This window comes from Phodopus roborovskii, unplaced genomic scaffold (assembly GCF_943737965.1).
Source record: "Phodopus roborovskii unplaced genomic scaffold, PHOROB, whole genome shotgun sequence".
NCBI lineage: Eukaryota > Metazoa > Chordata > Mammalia > Rodentia > Cricetidae > Phodopus > Phodopus roborovskii.
In genome coordinates, this window is record NW_026126540.1 from 10,084,121 (window position 1) to 10,103,239 (window position 19,119).

Sequence of the window (19,119 nt, forward strand, 5' to 3'; positions counted from 1 at the left end):
TTTTCCTAAGAATGCTAACTACTGGATGTGGATCTGTACCACCGATACCATAGGCTGAATGTGGTCTGTGTAACTACTCTGTTAGTTTTTCAATAACAGATCCATGTATCAGTTTTATAATGCTTGAATTTACATATCCATATATCAAATTATCAAATTTCAGTGTATCTAGGTATTTCATTTAAAAGATTAACATGTGGAAAAGCTTATATTTCTTATAACTTTTGCGTCAAAAACTACTTCCTTAATAAGTTAAATCTATGATAGCCTATAAATTCACAATAATCATTTGAAAATGTATTCTGAAAAGCATCTAGGATTTTCAGTTATACTGGTGTGTGTATGTGTGTGTGCTCACATGTATGTGAGTACTGAAAGTGATGGATTTGTTCTGGGGCAGCATTTGGTGGTGTTAGAAAGATGATAGACTAACAGATGCAGTGCAAACTGCCTCCTTTTCCTATGTCATCTTCCACCCCTACCAATTCTAATAAAAAGACTCATTAAAGCATCAGGGTGCTTTATCATATTTCATCCCAGTGTAATTCAAATGCACTGCACATCATATGCTTCATTATCAAACATTCTAAGGCAATAAAATGTGAGCTGCACAAGTTGCTCTCCCTGGCAATAAAGCAACAAGGTGCAGTACTTCCCTGCATACAAATACGCTCCCTAGACAATTTATGAGGCCCTCATAGTTATCATGATTTATTTTACATACCAATTAAATTGAGCCGAGAGTGGTAATCAAAAGCATGAATGCCCTGGGCAATGTTGAAAGATGTCATTTTAAGGAGTTTTTTTGACTTCTCTCTCCATGCCACCACCACAGTATTTGTACTGCTGGTTGTACTGGAAATAAAAGCATCTAAAGAGGCATTGTAAGTAACTGGAAAAAAGAGTAATTTCAAAATTGTTTTTTCATATTACAAAAACAGAAATATTTAAATACATAACGGCAAAGGATAAAATCAGAGTGTGGTGACAAATAACAGCATGCAGAACAGCCACTCAGCCATCCCCTTCAACCCAAGAATGTACAGCAAGAAACCATAGCATATTATCCTTCCTGTCCTTCCTCTACACTAGAAACACCTTAAAGTTTTGGTTGTTGTTTGTTTTTATGAAACACGGAGCAGCAAACAACATTCATCACAAAAGTCATGGAGCATTCTATAGACAGAAAATGAACAGGTGACCATATTTTTTTTAACTGTTCCTCCCACACCTGAGACAAGCAAACAAGAACGAGCACACATCTGCTTTCTATAGTTTATGCTCAAACAATGGTTTATTTAAATTTTGACCAATGTAGGATGTTTAAGAGTAGATGGACCAGGATTCAGACCTGGTATGATTCTCAAGTGATGATAAGATTCAAATCAAGAGGGCTGACGCTCTGTCAGAACAACATCCTGTTTCCTATGCAATAACAACCCAGTCGGTGTGTATCTTGATGGGCTTTCATTCTTGTTAGAATCACAAGCTCCCAAACGTAAGGAATTGCTCCTTGACCAGCATGAAATATGACACCTGCTACTCAGAAAATAATATATTTGTATCCAAAATTGAAAGATTTCTGACTTAATACCAAGATAAAATTCCTGCCTCACACAAAGGATTTTGTCACTAGTATATTGTAAGAAAAGTTGCTTAAACAGAAATGCTCTTTCAGTTTCTTCTGCTTGCTACATATTAAGTTCAATCAAGTGAGGCAGACTTGGAAGACAGTTCTCAGTGGATCAGGAACATTTCTGTACATCTAAGGGAGTTGAACAATAGCTTCTCTTTTTCAAGATAATCTTTTCAAAAACATGTGCAGAACAAATGGCCTTAGGATGCAGAGATAGTGTATCCCTTTGAAGCAATTGGCAGGCATGCCTGTTACCCAAAATATGAAGAGTAGATAGATTTCTCTGGAGTGGAAGGAGATAAAATGTTCTGCTTCCCCAAACCTGGGTTTCTTCTTTAAAACATCCATGTACAGGCACAAATGTGCCTTTTGTGGACTTGTAGCAAATTTGTCCATACTTACATAGCTTGTTTTCCTATGAATTATATATTTTTTAAATATTTTAATCTGTCTGTCACTGTAGGAGTTTTCATTCTATTGCTCACTTCAAGAGAGCTTACAGATTCTTAGTACTGGTTGTATTTGAAACAGAATATTTAACTCTATCACTAAACTGAAAAGAATATGAGGGCCCCAAAACTGCTAAATCCAGGTCATGGTGCTTGCCTCTATACCTAATGACCTTAGTTCAATAGCCAGAACACATATAATGCCACATTCATGCCACAATGCACTCACAGACCATACATATTCACTCACAGAGTTACAAGCATGAATATAGTTGTTTTCAAAAGCTTAAAAACTCGATTTTCAAACTCCTTAGCAGGTATTGTTATGGTTAAGTATTTGTAGCCTCTTAAATTGATATATTGAATCCTACATATCAAGGTAGTAATAGGAAGGGTTACCCTTGATGATTATCAAGGAATTATAACCTCAGAACTTAGATTAGTGCCCTCATATAAGAGCTAAAAGGCAGTTTGTCCCTTTCATTACAAGAGGACACAGCTGGAAGTTGGTATCTATAATTCAAGAGGTGTCCTTCTCCAGACACCATGTCTACCAACAGCATAATCTCAGAACTATAAAAATAAATATCTATTATTTATAAGATATTCAGAGTATTTGATTACATAAATATGCATAAATAAATTTCCAAATAATTGCTAAAGGCAAGGAAGCTGAAGCATAGCTGGTACAGACTTATTTCTGGAAGCAGCTAGAATTTATCCATTCAAGAGCTAATATTGACATTAGAATGGCTTGACTTAATATTTTTCATATGTATATTCCTAGAAAACAAATGTCTCACGTGACCAATTTATATTTAATGTGATGGACTCTATTTGGAGTACGGACATTCTTTCTCAAAGGATGTCATCCCATCTTCAGAATTACATGGTAGTCACTAAAACCTGTGGAGTGGTGAGGATACTGAAGAGCTAGATTCATTCTGTACCCTAGACATGTGGCTCTGAGCTTAGAAAAGAAGATATGTACATCAAATCATTAGTAATACATTATACCTTAGTAAAGTATTACACTGAATGGTATAGGGATGAGTTAAAAGGCAAACAGCATGTGTGATTCAGTGTTTTGAAGACATTTCACAACCATTCTATTGATGACAGTATTCTACTGATGAGAGGTAGAACAAAACACTTTACTTGTAGTCCATTAAATGCAAATTTATACATAATCAATTCCATATATAATTTTTGAAATTGTGTGTTTGTATTTACCGGGATGGCTGTCCTTCCAATTTCTGATGTGAAGTGTTTAACCAAATAAAAACATAGGAATATTGAAAAGCACTTGTATTAAAGGGGCAAAATAAAATGAGGAACTTCTTGTGTGCATCAACAGTTATGTATTACTAGCAAAAGAACATTTAAGGATTATTAAAGTCAAAAGAACACTAAGATAGGGCTCATCAGTTGAGTGTACCTACTGCTCTTGCAGAGAACCTGAGTTTAGTTCCCCTCATCCATGTCACAAAGACTCCAGAGTCATAGGATCTGAAACACTTTTATCATCTACTTGGGCAGCTGCTGGAAAGAAGTCTGTATCCTTTTCAGTCACCCACTGTATTTCTTTCTTAAAAGAGAGACTGATAGAGGAAAGTAAGGAGACAGGAAAGGAGGGAGGAAGGGAGAGAGGGAGGAAGGCCTAAAGGATAACACTGATGGGTCCACAAGGTAATATACTAGACTGTCAAGAATTCACAGCTCATAGCCAATCAAGATATAGCTTGTTTTTCATTAAATTGTAGAATGACCAAGCTCCTGGGGAACGCATGAGTGTAAGATGAGAGATCAATAGAGCCATGTCTTTAAAACCAAATTATCTGAAAAAAAAACAACAAAACAAAAACAAACAAACAAAAAAAAAAACCAAAAGGTTTTTCTCAATTATTTAATTGTAGTAAGGAAATAACACACTGTGATAAAAATAAAATTAAAAAAAATACACCTATACAGAACATCAAGTTATGGAATGAGATGCACTGCCCAAATTAATTATTTGTTTTTCACACTTCTGCTGAGTTTGAAAATCAGAAAAAGAAATATTTTTAACTTAATTTTATGTAGCATTTTAAGAATAAAAGGCAAACTTTGGTCTTTTAGTGTTATATTTATTTTTTTGGTTCAGTGAGATATTAACTTTCAACACTTCCACATTTTCTTGCTACATAGAGATTTAAAAGGACATTTAAATCTCCTTTTTGTTTATATTAGGCATTCTCTCTCTCTAGCTCTCTCTCTCTCTCTCTCTCTCTCTCTCTCTCTCTCTGTGTGTGTGTGTGTGTGTGTGTGTGTGTGCAATTTGAACAGGGAGGAATGAGGAAGTTGAGGAAAGATGTCTGGGAGGGGCTGGAGAAAATAGAAAGTGGTGTAATTCTATTTCAATTAAAAACATATAAACAAAAATTAAAGACAATAAAAAAGCATTAAAGGAACATGCCATTGGTCCTTCTCTGTATGTGTACTGTCAAAATGACCCTGAAAATCAGCAATTATTTAATATGAGAAAGTGACTTGACAATAAACACTAATATCCCCAAATGAAGCGGTGCTACTTATGCACTTACACTAACACAGAACACACCACTCTACATCCGGAACAGACCCAGTATGGGTCATTTATAACCAGCAAGTTTCTTTTTTATATTTATCTTTGAAACAATCTTATTTTACATACCAACCCCAGTTCCCTCTCCCTCCCATCTAGCCACTTCCCCCCACCATCTCCTCATCCCACCCCCTACCCACTCCTCAAAGAGGGTGAGGCCTCCCATAAGGAATCATCAAAGTCTGTCCCATTATTTGGGGCAGGACCAAGACACCCCCACATATCTAGCCTGAGAGAGTATCCCTCCATAATGAATGGGCTCCAAAGAGACAGTTCATGCAGTAGGGATAAATATTGGTTGGTCCCACTGCCAGCAGCCCCATAGACTGCCCAAGTCCCCCCCCAAATGGCACCCACATTCAGGGGCCCAGTTAAGTATTACACAGGTTCCTTAGCTATTAGTCAGGAGGCAGTGAGCTCCCACTTGCTCAGGTAAGCTGTTTCTGTGGGTTTCCCCAACATGGTCTGGCCCTGGCCCCACTGGGAGAAGTGGTGCCTGGAACCCAGGCTGGAGAACCCTAACCCATGACATTTTGTGGGTCCCATCCCTGCCCACTGAAAAAGACCTGGGGGCAGCATCCCTATACCCCACACCATCCTGCACCACATCTCTGTCATTATAACCAGCAATTCTTATAGGGTTCAGGCTTTCATTCTCAGTCATGAGAGTAAACACATCACCTTAATTCTGACAGTTTTAAATGTTTTCCCTATGAAAGGTGTGATTTTCTGTTTCTTGTCATACCTTAGAGTCCGGTTTCCTCAGCCTTTCCCTTCTACCCACAGGGTTATTTATGCTCGAAGCAACAATCGTGTCAAAAAGAAAATATAAGAAACAAATGTCTGCTTGGTCATTAAAAGTCAAAATGTGTGTTTTTTTTTTTTTAAATGAAAAGCTAAACTGCTAAGTATCTTTTAAAACACGGGTGTGATTATTGATGTAACCTCCAGAATGCCAGGCAGAAATATGTGTATAACACAAGCAGGTTAGAGGAAGGGAGTGATTTCTCCAAACCCTGGTCACAGGCTCACACCTAATTTCTACTGCTTTAAACACAGCACAACTCCTGGTAAGAAGAGCATGGTCTAGCTACTCAGTGATGCAATATCTTCTCCCTGGAAGTGGTCCTTTCGATTCTGGGAAGCAGAGCAACACAGGCACAAGTCTTGCTAGGTTCTCCTCTGTCAGTCATAAAGACTCTCTAAGGAAACACAACCTTTTATCTGTGTTTTAATTCTCTGGCACCAGTTTTATTAATTACTGCAACAATCATGATTTTGTTATCACTGTAAGCTTGTTGTGATCTCCTGTGTGTGACCTAAGCAAAGTAGAAGAATACATTTTGACTTGAAGAAAAGCCCATGTGTTTTCTTCCAGCAATATTTTTTCCAGCTTTCACCTTGTAGGCAAGAACTACCACTGAGTGACAGCCCAGCCACTTGTTTGTGTTTTGCTTGTTTGTTTGAAACAAGATCATGCTCTATGGCTCAGGATGAATTTGAACAGTCTGTGTATCCCAGGGTAACCTCAGATTTATAATCTGTCCTCAGAAATGGAATTCTAGAATAAAATACATGCACCACCACACCTGGTTCGTGTTTCTTTAATAGCTACACTCTCGGACAATAAGTTCTGAAATGAAACATGCCCTATAGAAAATCATTCCTAAAAAAGAAATTCTCTTGAGATTCAAAACAGTCTCTCTACTACTGCCCTAAATATCTACATGCATTTTACAGTCATTTCAGAATGTAATTATTTTTCTATTAAACTATGACTTAGAACCACCCAGACAAGATTAAAATATGTTCTCCTTCAAAATTTTAATAAGATCTCATCTTAACTCCCATTTAAAGCATATGCTAACATACTTATAACTAAAACCAAATCTCCCCTCTGACATTTCAATATAACAGTTATCTTACCCTTAATTTTACTAAAAATGTATTTCCATAACTATGTCTCTTTCTTCATTTGTATATTCTCAAATTTAGTCATTATGAAGAAAACAACCAAATACATGCCTGAGGAATTGTAAGAACATTGATCAATGTTGCTTCATGCAATGGATATCAAATTCACGCAGCCATGCCTTGGCTGCCCCTGGCAGAGCATGTCTTGGGAGTCAGGGAGTGTGTTTTTGTTCTGTCTTCCTTTTTTCCTCTCTTCCTCTTCATTCCTCCCTTCTACCCTTCTCCTCATACTAGAACAACTGAGCTTCAGGCAAAGAAAGTCATATTTAAGCCTTGCCTCTTGCTACATCTCAGAAGATACCTTTTCATTGGTTAAGAGTTAAGTATTTCCATGTTTAGAGGCAGTTGAGATTTAAACTTAGAAACTGAATAAGGAAAGAATTTTAAATGTCTTAAGTGTATATGTTTGTGCATGCATGTGGGCTTGTGTATGAGATAAATTGTGTTTATATGTATGAGATGTCATATTTATCTATCTCTGGCTCTGTGTATATATAGCCACATGCACTAGAGCCTCATGTAAGCTAGGTAACTACCTTACCACTGAGCTATATAGACAGCTTTCAATGTAATTTTGAGATAGAGTCTCAGAAGGTTTCCAATCTAGCTTTAAGCTCACTCCACAGCTCAAGCAGTCATGATTCCCTTCCCTTAATTCTGAGTAGTTATGAATGGATATGATATATACATGTGTGAGTGTGTGTGTGTGTGCGTGTGCGCGTGCATGCATTCGCGCACATGCATGCATACACATACTTTTTCTGTAACTAGTTTCTAGTGATTTTAGGAGGCATATTCTCACACAAGATTTCTTAGGTCATAAACATAATCTTTACTATGACTTACTTCCATATGTTTTACTAACAGATGAGAATGATATGAGAGGAAATTTACCCTGACTTGAAGAACAATCTCACACAGCAAACAAAGAGACAAATGACACCTGGACAGGGTCCTGTGCTATTAACACAGTTTTTTTTTTCTTTAAGATGCTTAAATAAAATTGAGGTAGTATTTGCATTAGATCTTGAATAGGAAGAAGATGGTTGAATGTTACTCATTTGCAGAAACTCTTACTTGATATCCAGCCTCTTCAAAAGGATCACACTACTATGTTTTATTTTATCTATCTCACTGTAAAATAATGGAACCCAAATAATATACCAAACTTCAATGACGCACCACATTTGAGTGTATAACTTACTGCTTTGTTTTCACAATGTATTTTCTTGCTTAAGTACAGACATATACCACTTAATTTAGAAGTAGCTTCAGTAGTTTCCTTCAGTTAATCTCTAATACATTAATCCTTATTTTGGTGTCACAAAAATGTGACACACAGTTTTGTGTCTGTCAAAATAGATGATCAGAAAATGTCTAATTTTGTCTTTCCTCTACTAATTAATACCCATTCCAAAATCAAGGTTGAATAGAATGTACTAAATATAGAATTTATACTGAAGAAAATTACAATATGCCATCACTTGTGTAGAACTTGTTAGAAGATCAGTTACCACAGCATGAATCAAAGATTATAAAGCTGCTGGAAAAGCCAACAGTTGGTACATTTGGCCATCCCTTTTAAAAATTATGTTAAAATATGACTGGCAATATTAATTTCATTGGATATTATTCAAGTCAATGAGATTGATAATTTCTACTTTTTCAGTGGATTTTCATTAATGTGGCAATTTTGATATAAGAAAATCACCATGGTCCTTTATGTCAGTACAAATATTATACACTTCATCAAAACAAGTTTTTAAAAATTAAAGTACTTACGAAAATCATTAACTTATTAATGACTAAATTTTAAGAAGGTACCACTATTCTACAAATGATTATTTATAAAATAATCCTATCACAAATAACTACTACTCATGCACTCCAGACAAGAAGAACTTGAACATTATATCAAGAGAGAGAGAGGGGAGGGTGGAAAGGAGAAATGGGAGAGGGAGAGAGAAAATAAAAATGCTTTGACTCCAAAATTTAAGTTCAAGGACAAGTTACTGGGGAAAGGATTTCTATTTTTGTTTCCACTGAAAATGAAAATATGTGGATTCCTTCCAGACTAATGTGGTTTGATCAAGCTAAACCACCTGAAACAGACAGAGTACCAGGTGATCCCACATTCAAAACAGCTGGACAAAGCAGCCTTACAGACTACAGCCAGGATTTCTGAATCTTCTTTGAATCCCCCATGACAGCGCCCCTTACCAGCAGGAAGTAGTTTGGAAAGAACGACACCCAAATTCCCAAATATTGTCTATAAATGTTTGTTTTCATTTAAATGGACTTTGTTATATAAAATAAATAAATAAATAAATAAATAAAAGAGAGTTATCTATAATTTAAAGACAGAATAAGAAACATAAATTCAGTGCTAGCCTAAGCTGTATAATGAAACTTTCTCTAAAGAAAGAAAAAGAAGGAAGAAAAGGGGGGAAATGAGTATGAAGTTACTGTCTTAGGGTTTCTATTGCTGTGACAAAATACCATGACAAAAATGTAAGTTGGCAAGTAATGGTTTTATTTGGTTTAGACTTCCATATTACTGTTCATAATCAAAGGAAGTCAGACAAGAATTCAAATATGGCAAGAACTAGAGATAGGAGCTGATGCAGAGGCCAGTGATGAGTGCTGCTTACTCTGTATGGCTTCCTTATAGAATTTAGGGCCTTCTTCTTACAGAACTTAGCATCACCAGCCCAGGGATGGCATCACTCACAATGGGCTGGAACTTTACCCATCAGTCACTAATGAATAAAATGCCATATAGCTGCAATGATATGACAGATTTTGAAGACTCCCCATGAAAGTCCCTACCCTCCCTGGGGAGCAGGAAGGGAATGGGTGGGGGTTGGTGGGGAAAACAGGGGAGGACAGGAGGGTGCAGGAACTGTGACTAACATGTAAAAAAAAGCTTCTTTCAAATTTAAATAAAAATATTAAAAATTTAAATATATATGTGTAAGTAATAAAATAATAGAAGTAATGGCTAAGATATATAAGACAAATTACCAGTAAAATTAAAGGTAAAAATGAAAGGAAAGAAATAAATTACATTGTGAAGACAGTCAAACTGCATTTCTCATAAGAATACAAAGAAAAGAAGAGAAGCACTTTTGAGGAATTCATTAAATTCTTATACTAAGCAATGTGGGAATGACTGGCACAGGTTAGGATCAGAGCAGAGTTGAAGCTGAATAGAGTCTATGACAATTTCCCTCTGTCTTTTGAGATTTCTGAGTACATAGTTCATCTGAATTAATTGAATGAAGCATACATTTTAGAAGGAAAGAAAATAATTAATTTGTGCTAGCATTCAGAGGATAAAGTGAGTCTAGACCAAAACCTCCAGAAAACCAATTATCAGTTTCTTATATTTAAACAATCTGTGTGAAACATTTTCATTAAGGAATATAAATGTAGAAATTGAAAATGACTGTTTCTTCCTGTTACTGTTTAAATTCAGTACCTTGCCTGACCCAGTCTCCATGATGAAGAGAGTGCTGTAATATGTGGCAACATTTTTGACATCCAGAGAGTAAATCTACCCAGTCGATGGTCATTGTTGCTTCTTCATCATCACATGCATTAGCTGGCCGCTCAAATAGGGAAATGACAGCTGCTGTGAAAACTATCACTTGAACCTTGAATCATTGAAAGAGAGACAAACACAGGAGGTGTAAGTGCTAGTCAATGGTCTTATGTCCATTCCATAACAAGGAATAGATTATGAGTTAGAAAGATTTTATCCAATATTACTTAAAGTATACAAGCAATGATAGTAAAGCTACTGCACAGTTGGTAAAGTAGTTTTCAAGCACTGCTTTTCATTTTTAAAAGGATTTGTCATTGAAAACACTAAGAATGGAAGCTTTCAAATCATGAAAGAGAATTGATTGTTCAAGTCTCCTCAGTGTCTGGCTCACTCCAATGTCACTGAGTAATGATTCTCTCATCTAAACTGCAATTTGAGAAGAGGAGAAATGGCTGTATCCAATGTCACAGGTCCAATATTATCATTTTTTATGCCTCTATTCCTTTATTATGTCATACAAAAAAATGAGCACTTTCTTGGCTGCTGATAATGGACATCTTACAAATCAACGCAATTAACTTGAAAGGTCCATGGGAAATTAGTTCAGACATTCAATAGTCAACATTTATAAATATTAGGGTCTAATATATTAATTATTGTATAACATAAAGTTTATAAGTTTATAAACTAGAAAAATGTTCCTACAAATAGATCAGACGATCATACTAAAATGTAGACTTATAGTATCACCCATCTCTACCATGTCTAATCAGTATAGTCTCATAATTTGTAACAAAGAAAGTTATGCTCATTTTAATTTCTATTTTTTGATAAACTTTGAGGTTTAAATGCTTATTGGAGGTTTTATCTTCACTCACTTACCTTTCCAGTTATATCCCCAAAAGAAAGAATGGATTCTTTGGGATCAAGAGGATCATACCAATAATCCATGCAGATGGGAGTTCCTTTCAGGCCTTGGAGTTTGTATTGGCAAGGAAATTCTTCTTTGAACAGTAGATCATAGAAACAAATCTCTTTGTTTGTAAAAGCCACTGCTATCTAGAGTAGCCAAGTAGAATATTTATGGTGGATTTAGTGAAATTAATATACAAAGCAAGCATGCAAATCTAATTTCCAAATGAGACATAGTTCTCTGTGAGTTGTTACAGTATTATGGAATTATGCATGTATTTAATTTTAACATTAGACTGTAGTCAAAAATCAAACCAAAACAAAATACGTTAATCATGAAAGACATCATTTTTTTTGTATTTCAATTATACATCCACCAGCATCCTCCATCCCTAAGAATGTTGACAATTAGTCACATAAGAAATGAAAATAACATTCTGTGATATCATTTTAAGACAATATAAGGGCTTTGGAGAGCAAATACTTCAGCTCATATCCCCTCCAGGTAAGATGAGAGTCACCAAGGATGAATGTGGCTCTCTGTCATTGCTGGTGTTACACTTGGTACTGACCAGGGGCTCTCTTAAATAATTTTCTCATCCTTATCACAAGTAGCAAGTGTATTTATAAAGTTTTTGTACCTTGTTAACATTTTCCAGAGAAATCAAACTTGTTACCCAGAGATGTTTGAGTTTGGCAGCATCTGAAGTGATAGGAAGTGTTTCTTGCAACTTCAAGTTCTCTCCCCAGACTCCTAGTAAGCCTTCCTTGCTAATAGTCAAATAACGACTTGAACTTTTTAAGAAAACTACTTTCTGAATTGTATCCTTGTGCTTTCCTGGGAGGAATTCAAGGTCCTTCCATTGGGGAACCACTGTTGCCTTTGCTCGTTCATCTCTCTCATAAAGTGATAGCAGGATAAATGAAGTCAGCTTGTCCCAGTCAATGAAGCCATCCTGAGCCACATCCACTTTGTCAAAGAGTTCTCCAAATTCTTCCTTTGTGCCCCAACCCACAGTCTCTGCCATCTTCTGTATGAATTCTTCCCTGTGCATACAACAAATGGTTTTTCTTGGATCTTGGGACTAGAAATGGGAATAGAAAAGTAAGACAACAGAAAAATCATCACACAGAGAATAGCATTGTACTTCATCAAGATTGAATTTAGTCAGCAATTCCTGCAGCATGGGAAGAAAAGCATCTTCTACTTTAGAGTGTTATACTTAAATGGAATTTGTTGGAAGATACAAATAATTTATAGAACTAGAATCTGCAACCTCAGTTACTGTGTTGAGGAAGGAGAGTTAGAGAATATGTATTGATAAAACCAGGAATTGCAGAGATGTGAGACATTAGCCATGAAGTTGGAAAAGGCAAGGCATAGATCCAGAAGGGAAATTCATCCTGATAACAACTTCATTAGTCTAGTAAATCTCATTTCCAACCACCAGAGTGTAAATCAATAAAATGGCATATGCAAGCAACTAAGTTTGTGGTGATGTTTTCTAGAAGCAACAGAAAGCAAATGTAGAAGAATGTATGAACACTTGAAACAATTTTGTAGAGCAAGACAACAACAAAATGAATAGTGCCCAACTGAAACACCCATAGATCAAAGAAGAAAGAAATCAGAGATTTCCTTTAATTCAATGAAAATAAATGTACAACATACCCATACAACTTATGGGACACTATGAACACAATGCTAAGAGGAAAGTTCATAGTACTAAATGCCCCTAAGAGAAGTTGGAGAAATCCCACACTAGCAAATTAACACAACTGAAAGCTCTAGAACAAAAAAGAAGCAAACTTTCCCTGGAAGAGTAGATGACAGGAAATAATCAAATTGAAGACTGAAATCAATAAAATAGAAACAAAGAGAACAATATAAATAATCAGTGAAACAAAGAGTCTGTTCTTTGAGAAAATCAACAAGATAAACAAATCCTTTTTCAAACTAACCAAAAGGCAGAAAGAACACATCCAAATCAATAAAATCAAAAATGAAAAGGGGAACATAATAACAGACACTTAGAAAAATCCAGAGAATCATCAGGTCATACTTCAAAAACATGTACTCTACAAAACTAAAAAAAAAATTAAAAGAAATGTACAATTTTCTAGATAGATTCTACATACCAAAATTAAATCCAGACCAGATAAATAATTTAAACAGATCTATAACCCCTAAAGAAATAAAAGAAGTCATTAAAAGTCCCCCCCCAAAGAAAAACAGGACCAGATGACTTCAGCACAGAATGCTACCAGAATTTCAAAGAAGAGCTAATACCAATATGCATCAAATTGACCCACACAATTGAAACAGAAGGAACATTACCAAACTCCTTTTATGAGGCTACAATAACCCTGATACCCAAACCACACAAAGATGCAACAAAGAAAGAGAACTACAGACCAATCTCCCTCATGAACATTGAATTGATGCAAAAATAATAAAATACTGGAAAACCAGCTCCAAGTGCACATAAAAAAAAAAAATCATGCACCATGACCAAGTAGGCTTCATCCCAGAGATGCAAGTTTGGTTCAACATGTGGAAATCCATCAATGTAATCCACCATATAAACAAACTGAAAGAAAAGAATCACATGATCATCTGATTGGATGCTGAAAAAGCCTTTGACAAAATTCAATACTCCTTCATGATAAAGGTCTTGGAGAACAGAGATATAAAGAACATACCTACAAATAACAAAGGCAATATTCCACAAACCAACCACTAATGTCAAATTAAATGGAAAGAAACTCAAACTGATCCACTAAAATATGGAACAAGACAGGCTGTACACTCTTCCCATATCTACACACTATAGTACTTGAAGTTCTGACTAGAACAATAAAACAACAAAAGGAGATTGATGGGAGATGTCATTATGTAAATATGTTTCTCATATTGGTTAATGAATAAAGTACTATTGGCCAATAGGAAATCAAGATAGGTGGGACTAGGAGACTAGGAGGAAAGAGGAAGTAGTTGGGGGAGATCCAAGATGGAGAACGGGGAGAACGGAGAACGCCAGCCCTTCTCTCAGGTAAGATAAGACCACATGGAAGTACATAGATTAATAGAAATGGATTAATATTTAAGACAGAGCTAGCCGATAAGAAACTAGAAACTGGGCAACAAAATTATATCTAATACAGTGTCTCTGTGTGTTACGTGGGGCTGGCGCTGTAGTGGGCCCAGTCCAGCAGGGGAAAACCTTGCTCATGACAATGGCGATGCAACGTGGCTAATAAGAACTTCCACTTAAAACTTAAGGAAAGCTTATCAAATGGTTTTAGAAACAAAAGACAAAGACAAGCCAAACTTGTTGGTAGCAGTATTTTTTTCAGTTGGACTCTGTTTTGCTGGAGACAAGCAGAGCGGCTCCTTTAAGGGAGGTTTCCTGATACACCATGGCTGAAGCAGTTGTGGCTTTAATTTAGCAATGTTGTTGTTTAGCAGATGAAAGACTCATGGCCAGAAAAAAAGATAAAGATTTACAGTAAAGACAGATTCACATTAAGAGAAACCACTAAAGGTTTAGAGTGTGTTTTAAAATAAATGTAGGCTGAGGAGAGAAAAGGAATAAAATGGTTTTAAAAAGACAGAGAGTAGCTGAGTATAGTAGCACACGTCATTAATTCCAGCACTTGGGGGGCAAAAGTAAGCAGATCTCTGTGCTTTCAAAGTAAACCTGGTATACAGACTTAATTCCAGGACAGATAAAAGTTACACAGAGAAACCCTGTCTCAACAAAATGAAAATTAAAAATGAAAGAAATAGAATAATAGAAAAGCCACAAAAAGATGGAAAGCACAGAGAGAATCTGGGTACTGTAAGGTATTATATTGTGTTATTATCATTTCACTGCTGAGGAAATAACAACTGTTAAAATAAATGCTACTGATTAATTGAATTTATATATTTTAAAAAGACTTTGACTCAAAAATTTAAATCTAAGGACAGGTTACTGGGGAAAAGGATTTCTATTTTTGTTTCCACAGAAAATGAAAAGCTATGGATTCCTTCCAGACTAACATGGTTTGATCAAGCAAGACCCCATGAAACAGTGCCCCAGGTGATCAAACATTCAAAACAGTTGGGACAAGGCAGTCTTGCAGACTACAGCCAAGATTTCTGCATCTTCTTAGGATCCCCATGACAGCGCCCCCTACCAGCAGGAAGCAGTTTGGAAAGAACGATACCCAAACTCCTAAATATTGTTTATAAATGTTTGTTTTCATTTAAATGGCCTTGGTTATAAATGGTTAATGATCACAACCAAATCTTTTTAAAAGTAAAAAGGGGATGTATATGAATACTTTGTTTTGGAATGGATTTTCATTTATTGATACAAATTTAAGGTCAATTTTATGATATGTGTATTTCTCCTCTTGTTTAGGTATTGTGTTTATATAGCTCATTTAAAAATGTACAACTTAGTACAGATTATAGATAGTTACCTATAATAGTCAAAACTTATAGTTAAGTTACTTAGGATTTCTAGAAATACAGAGATGTATTTGAGATAAATACGCATTCTCTAAACCTTTCAAAGCCCTACAGAATATGGCATTTAAAATGGTTTACTGTTTTTCTTAACAGTGAGGCACAACTCCTCCTGATAACACCACCTGCACCAGAAAGGAAGATGGACCTTGAAGAAATATGTTATGAAGATTACTTCCAATATGGAAATACTAGCCATTTGGACAAGATTCTTGTCTGGACTATTTGACTTCATGCTATATAAACTGGACATGCAGGACCCACAGAAAAATGATTGCTAATACAAGATGGGCATTTGCTATGGGATTCCTGCTTCGTGGAAGAGTGCCAGACATTATGCAGGACACAAAGAAAAAGTGACTGACAAACTGACAATACAGGTAGACAGTTTGAAGTTTCCTGCTTTGCTGAGGAGTCTGCTAGACTGAAGATGGAACATTACAGAAATATTTGGGAGACTGACCAGGCAATGAGTTGTCTCTGTCAATTCTAGAGTTTATATATTATCCTTCTTTGGTCTTTGATGCAATGAAGACAGATAGTTATGGTTATAGTTTTCCTTAGTTAGGATTAAAGATAAGCTACATATATGACCAGACTCACCAAGATAGGATAGATGACAAAATGTTTTCTTTAAATCTTGCTAAATGTTAATGGACTAAATATTGTTAACTGTGATACTTTGATAACTGTTGTGTGATACATTTTGCTGTGCTAAGGTTAAAACTCTTCTTTTTATTTTAGACAGAAAAGAGGAGATGATAGGAGATGTCATTCTGTAAATATGTTTCTCTTATTTGGTTAATGAATAAAGCACTGTGGCCAATAGGAAAGCAAGATAGGTGGGACTAGGAGACTAGGAGGAGAGAGGAAGTGGTAGGGAGGAGATTCAAGATGGAAGATGGATAGAGCAGAAGACTGGCCCCTCTTTCCAATAAGATGAGACCACATGGAAATACTTAGATTAATAGAAATGGGTTAATATTTAAGACAGAGCTAGCCGATACAAAACTAGTAACTGGCCAACAGAATGATATCAAATGCAGTGTCTTGGTGTGTCATCTGGGGCTGGCACAGCAGTAGGACAAGACCAGCAGGGAAAAACCTACTCAACAGGAGATCAAGGGGATACAAATTGGAAAAGAAGAAGTCAAATTATCACTATTTGCAGATGATATGATAGTATACATAAATAACGCCCAAAACTCTACTCAGAAACTATAGCTGATACACATCTTCAATAATGTGGCACAATGCAGGATTAATTCAAAACATTCAGTAGCCCTCCTACATACAAGATAAATGTTCTGAAAAAGAAATCATGGAATTTAATAACAATAGCCACAAATATAAAATATCTTGGGGTCCTGTATGACAAGAACTTTAAATCCCTAAATAAAGAAATGGAAGAAGATATCAGAAAATGGAAAGATCTCCCATGCCCTTGGACAAGTAGGATCAACATAATAAAAACAGCACTTGTACCAAAAGCAATCTAGAAATTTAGTGCAATCCCCATCAGAAACTGTTAGAAGTATGTTTTCCACCAGTCTGGTCCCAGAGCTGTGCCAGCCCCAAATAACACACAGACATGCTGTATTAGATATAAAGCTGTTAACGTGTTACTAACATTTCTTATTGGATAGCTCTCTCTTAAATATTAATCTATTTCTATTAATCTAAGTATTTCCACATGGTCCTTATCTTACCAGAGAGAGGGCCCAGAATTCTACCCTGTTGGTCCTACATCTTGAAACTCCTCCTACCTCTCCCTGAAACCTCCTTGTCTCCTAGTCCCACCTATCTTGCTTTCCTTTTGGCCACAGTGCTTTATTCATTAACCAATATGAGAAATATATTTACAGAATGACATCTCCCATTATCTCCTCTTTTCTGTCTGAAATGAAAAGAAGGGTTTTACCCTTAACATAGTAAATACATATAACAAAACAGTTATCAAATAAGAACCACAGTTAACAATATTTAGCCCATTAACATTTAGCAAGATTTAAAGAAAATATTCTATCATCTATCCTATCTTTGTGAGTCTAAAGTCTTACATGTAACTTATCTTTAATCCTAACTAAGGAAAACTATAACCATAACTATTTGTCTTCAGCTCCTTCAAAGACCTAAAGTTCTTCTGTGATTTTCCATCTTCAGCCTATAGACCATAGTGTGTCTGTCAGACTTCTCAGCAAAGCAGGAAACTTTAAACTGTCTACCTGTATTGGCAGTTTGTTAGTCACTGTTTTCCGTGTCCTGCAGAATGCCTGGCAGACTCTTCCATGAAGCAGGAACCCTGTAGCAATGTCCATCTTGTATCAACAGTCACTTTCCTGTGGGTTCTGTATGTCAATTTTGTACAAGATAGTGAGGAGTTCTAAGTAGATGCATAAATCCTAGCTATAGTGGTCTGCAAGACTGCCTTGTCCCAACTGTTTTGAATGTTGGATCACCTGGGACACTGTTTCCCGGGGTCTTGCTTGATCAAACCATGTTAGTCTGGAAGGAATCCATAGCTTTTCATTTTCTGTGAAAACAAAACCAGAAATCCTTTTCCCTAGTAACCTGTTCTTGAACTTAAATTTTGGAGTCAAAGTCTTTTTAAAATATATAAATTGGATTAATTCAGCAACATTTATTTTAAGTTGTTGCTATTTCCTCAGTAGTCAAACAATACAAAGATAACAGAACAGCATTTAGTATCCAGACTCTTTTGTGCTGTTCATATTTATGTGGCTTTATTATTATTCTATTTATTCTTCTACTTCTATTTTTTAATTTTTTAAGACAGGGTTTATCTGTGTAACTTTTATCTGTCCTGGAATTAACTCTGTATACAACGTTTACTTTGTAATTACAGAGATCTGCTCGCATCCGTCTCCTGAGTGCTGGAATGAAAGGTGTGGGCCATCATATCCAGCTACTCCCACCAGCTGCTCATACACAGCATTGAATTGTTAGCAGTGCTTCTTAAAATGCCTTTTTTTTTTTTTTTGGCCACTTATGATGAGTCAGGAAACCTCTCTTAAAGGAGCCACGTAAATTTCTGTTTCTCTCTAGCAAAACAGTGCCCAACTGAGAAAAAATGTTACTAAGAAGCCTTGCTTGTCTCTGTTCTTTTGTTTCTAAAATCCCTTTTTACGCTTTTGTCAAGTTTCAAGTGGAAGTTTTTAGTTGCCCCATGCTGGACACCATTTTGTTATGAGTATATTTTCCCACTGGCCTGGTCCCAGAGCCTCGCCAGTCCCAAATAATACACAGAGATGCTGTATTAGATATAAAGCTGTTAACCTCTTACTAGCATTTCTTATTGGCTAGCTCTGTTTTAAATATTAATCTATTTCTATTAATCTAAGTATTTCCACATGGTCTTATCTTACCGGAGAGAGGGCCGAGAATTCTACCCTGTTGGTCCTACATCTTGGAACTCCTCCTACCTCTCCTCAAAGCCTCCTT

General features: G+C 36.0%; 1 protein-coding gene across 1 annotated transcript in view; it reads right to left on the minus strand.

Annotated features, from left to right (window-relative positions):
- Positions 1-19,119, minus strand: part of Wdr49 (WD repeat domain 49) — a 155,213-nt gene that overhangs the window by 114,014 nt on the left and 22,080 nt on the right. Inside the window, exons 2-5 of the mRNA XM_051199234.1 lie at positions 11,783-12,226; positions 11,112-11,288; positions 10,164-10,338; positions 725-892 (exon numbers count right to left, since the gene is read on the minus strand). Coding sequence (XP_051055191.1) covers positions 725-892; positions 10,164-10,338; positions 11,112-11,288; positions 11,783-12,226 — 964 coding nt within the window. The remainder of the gene's footprint in view (positions 1-724; positions 893-10,163; positions 10,339-11,111; positions 11,289-11,782; positions 12,227-19,119) is intronic.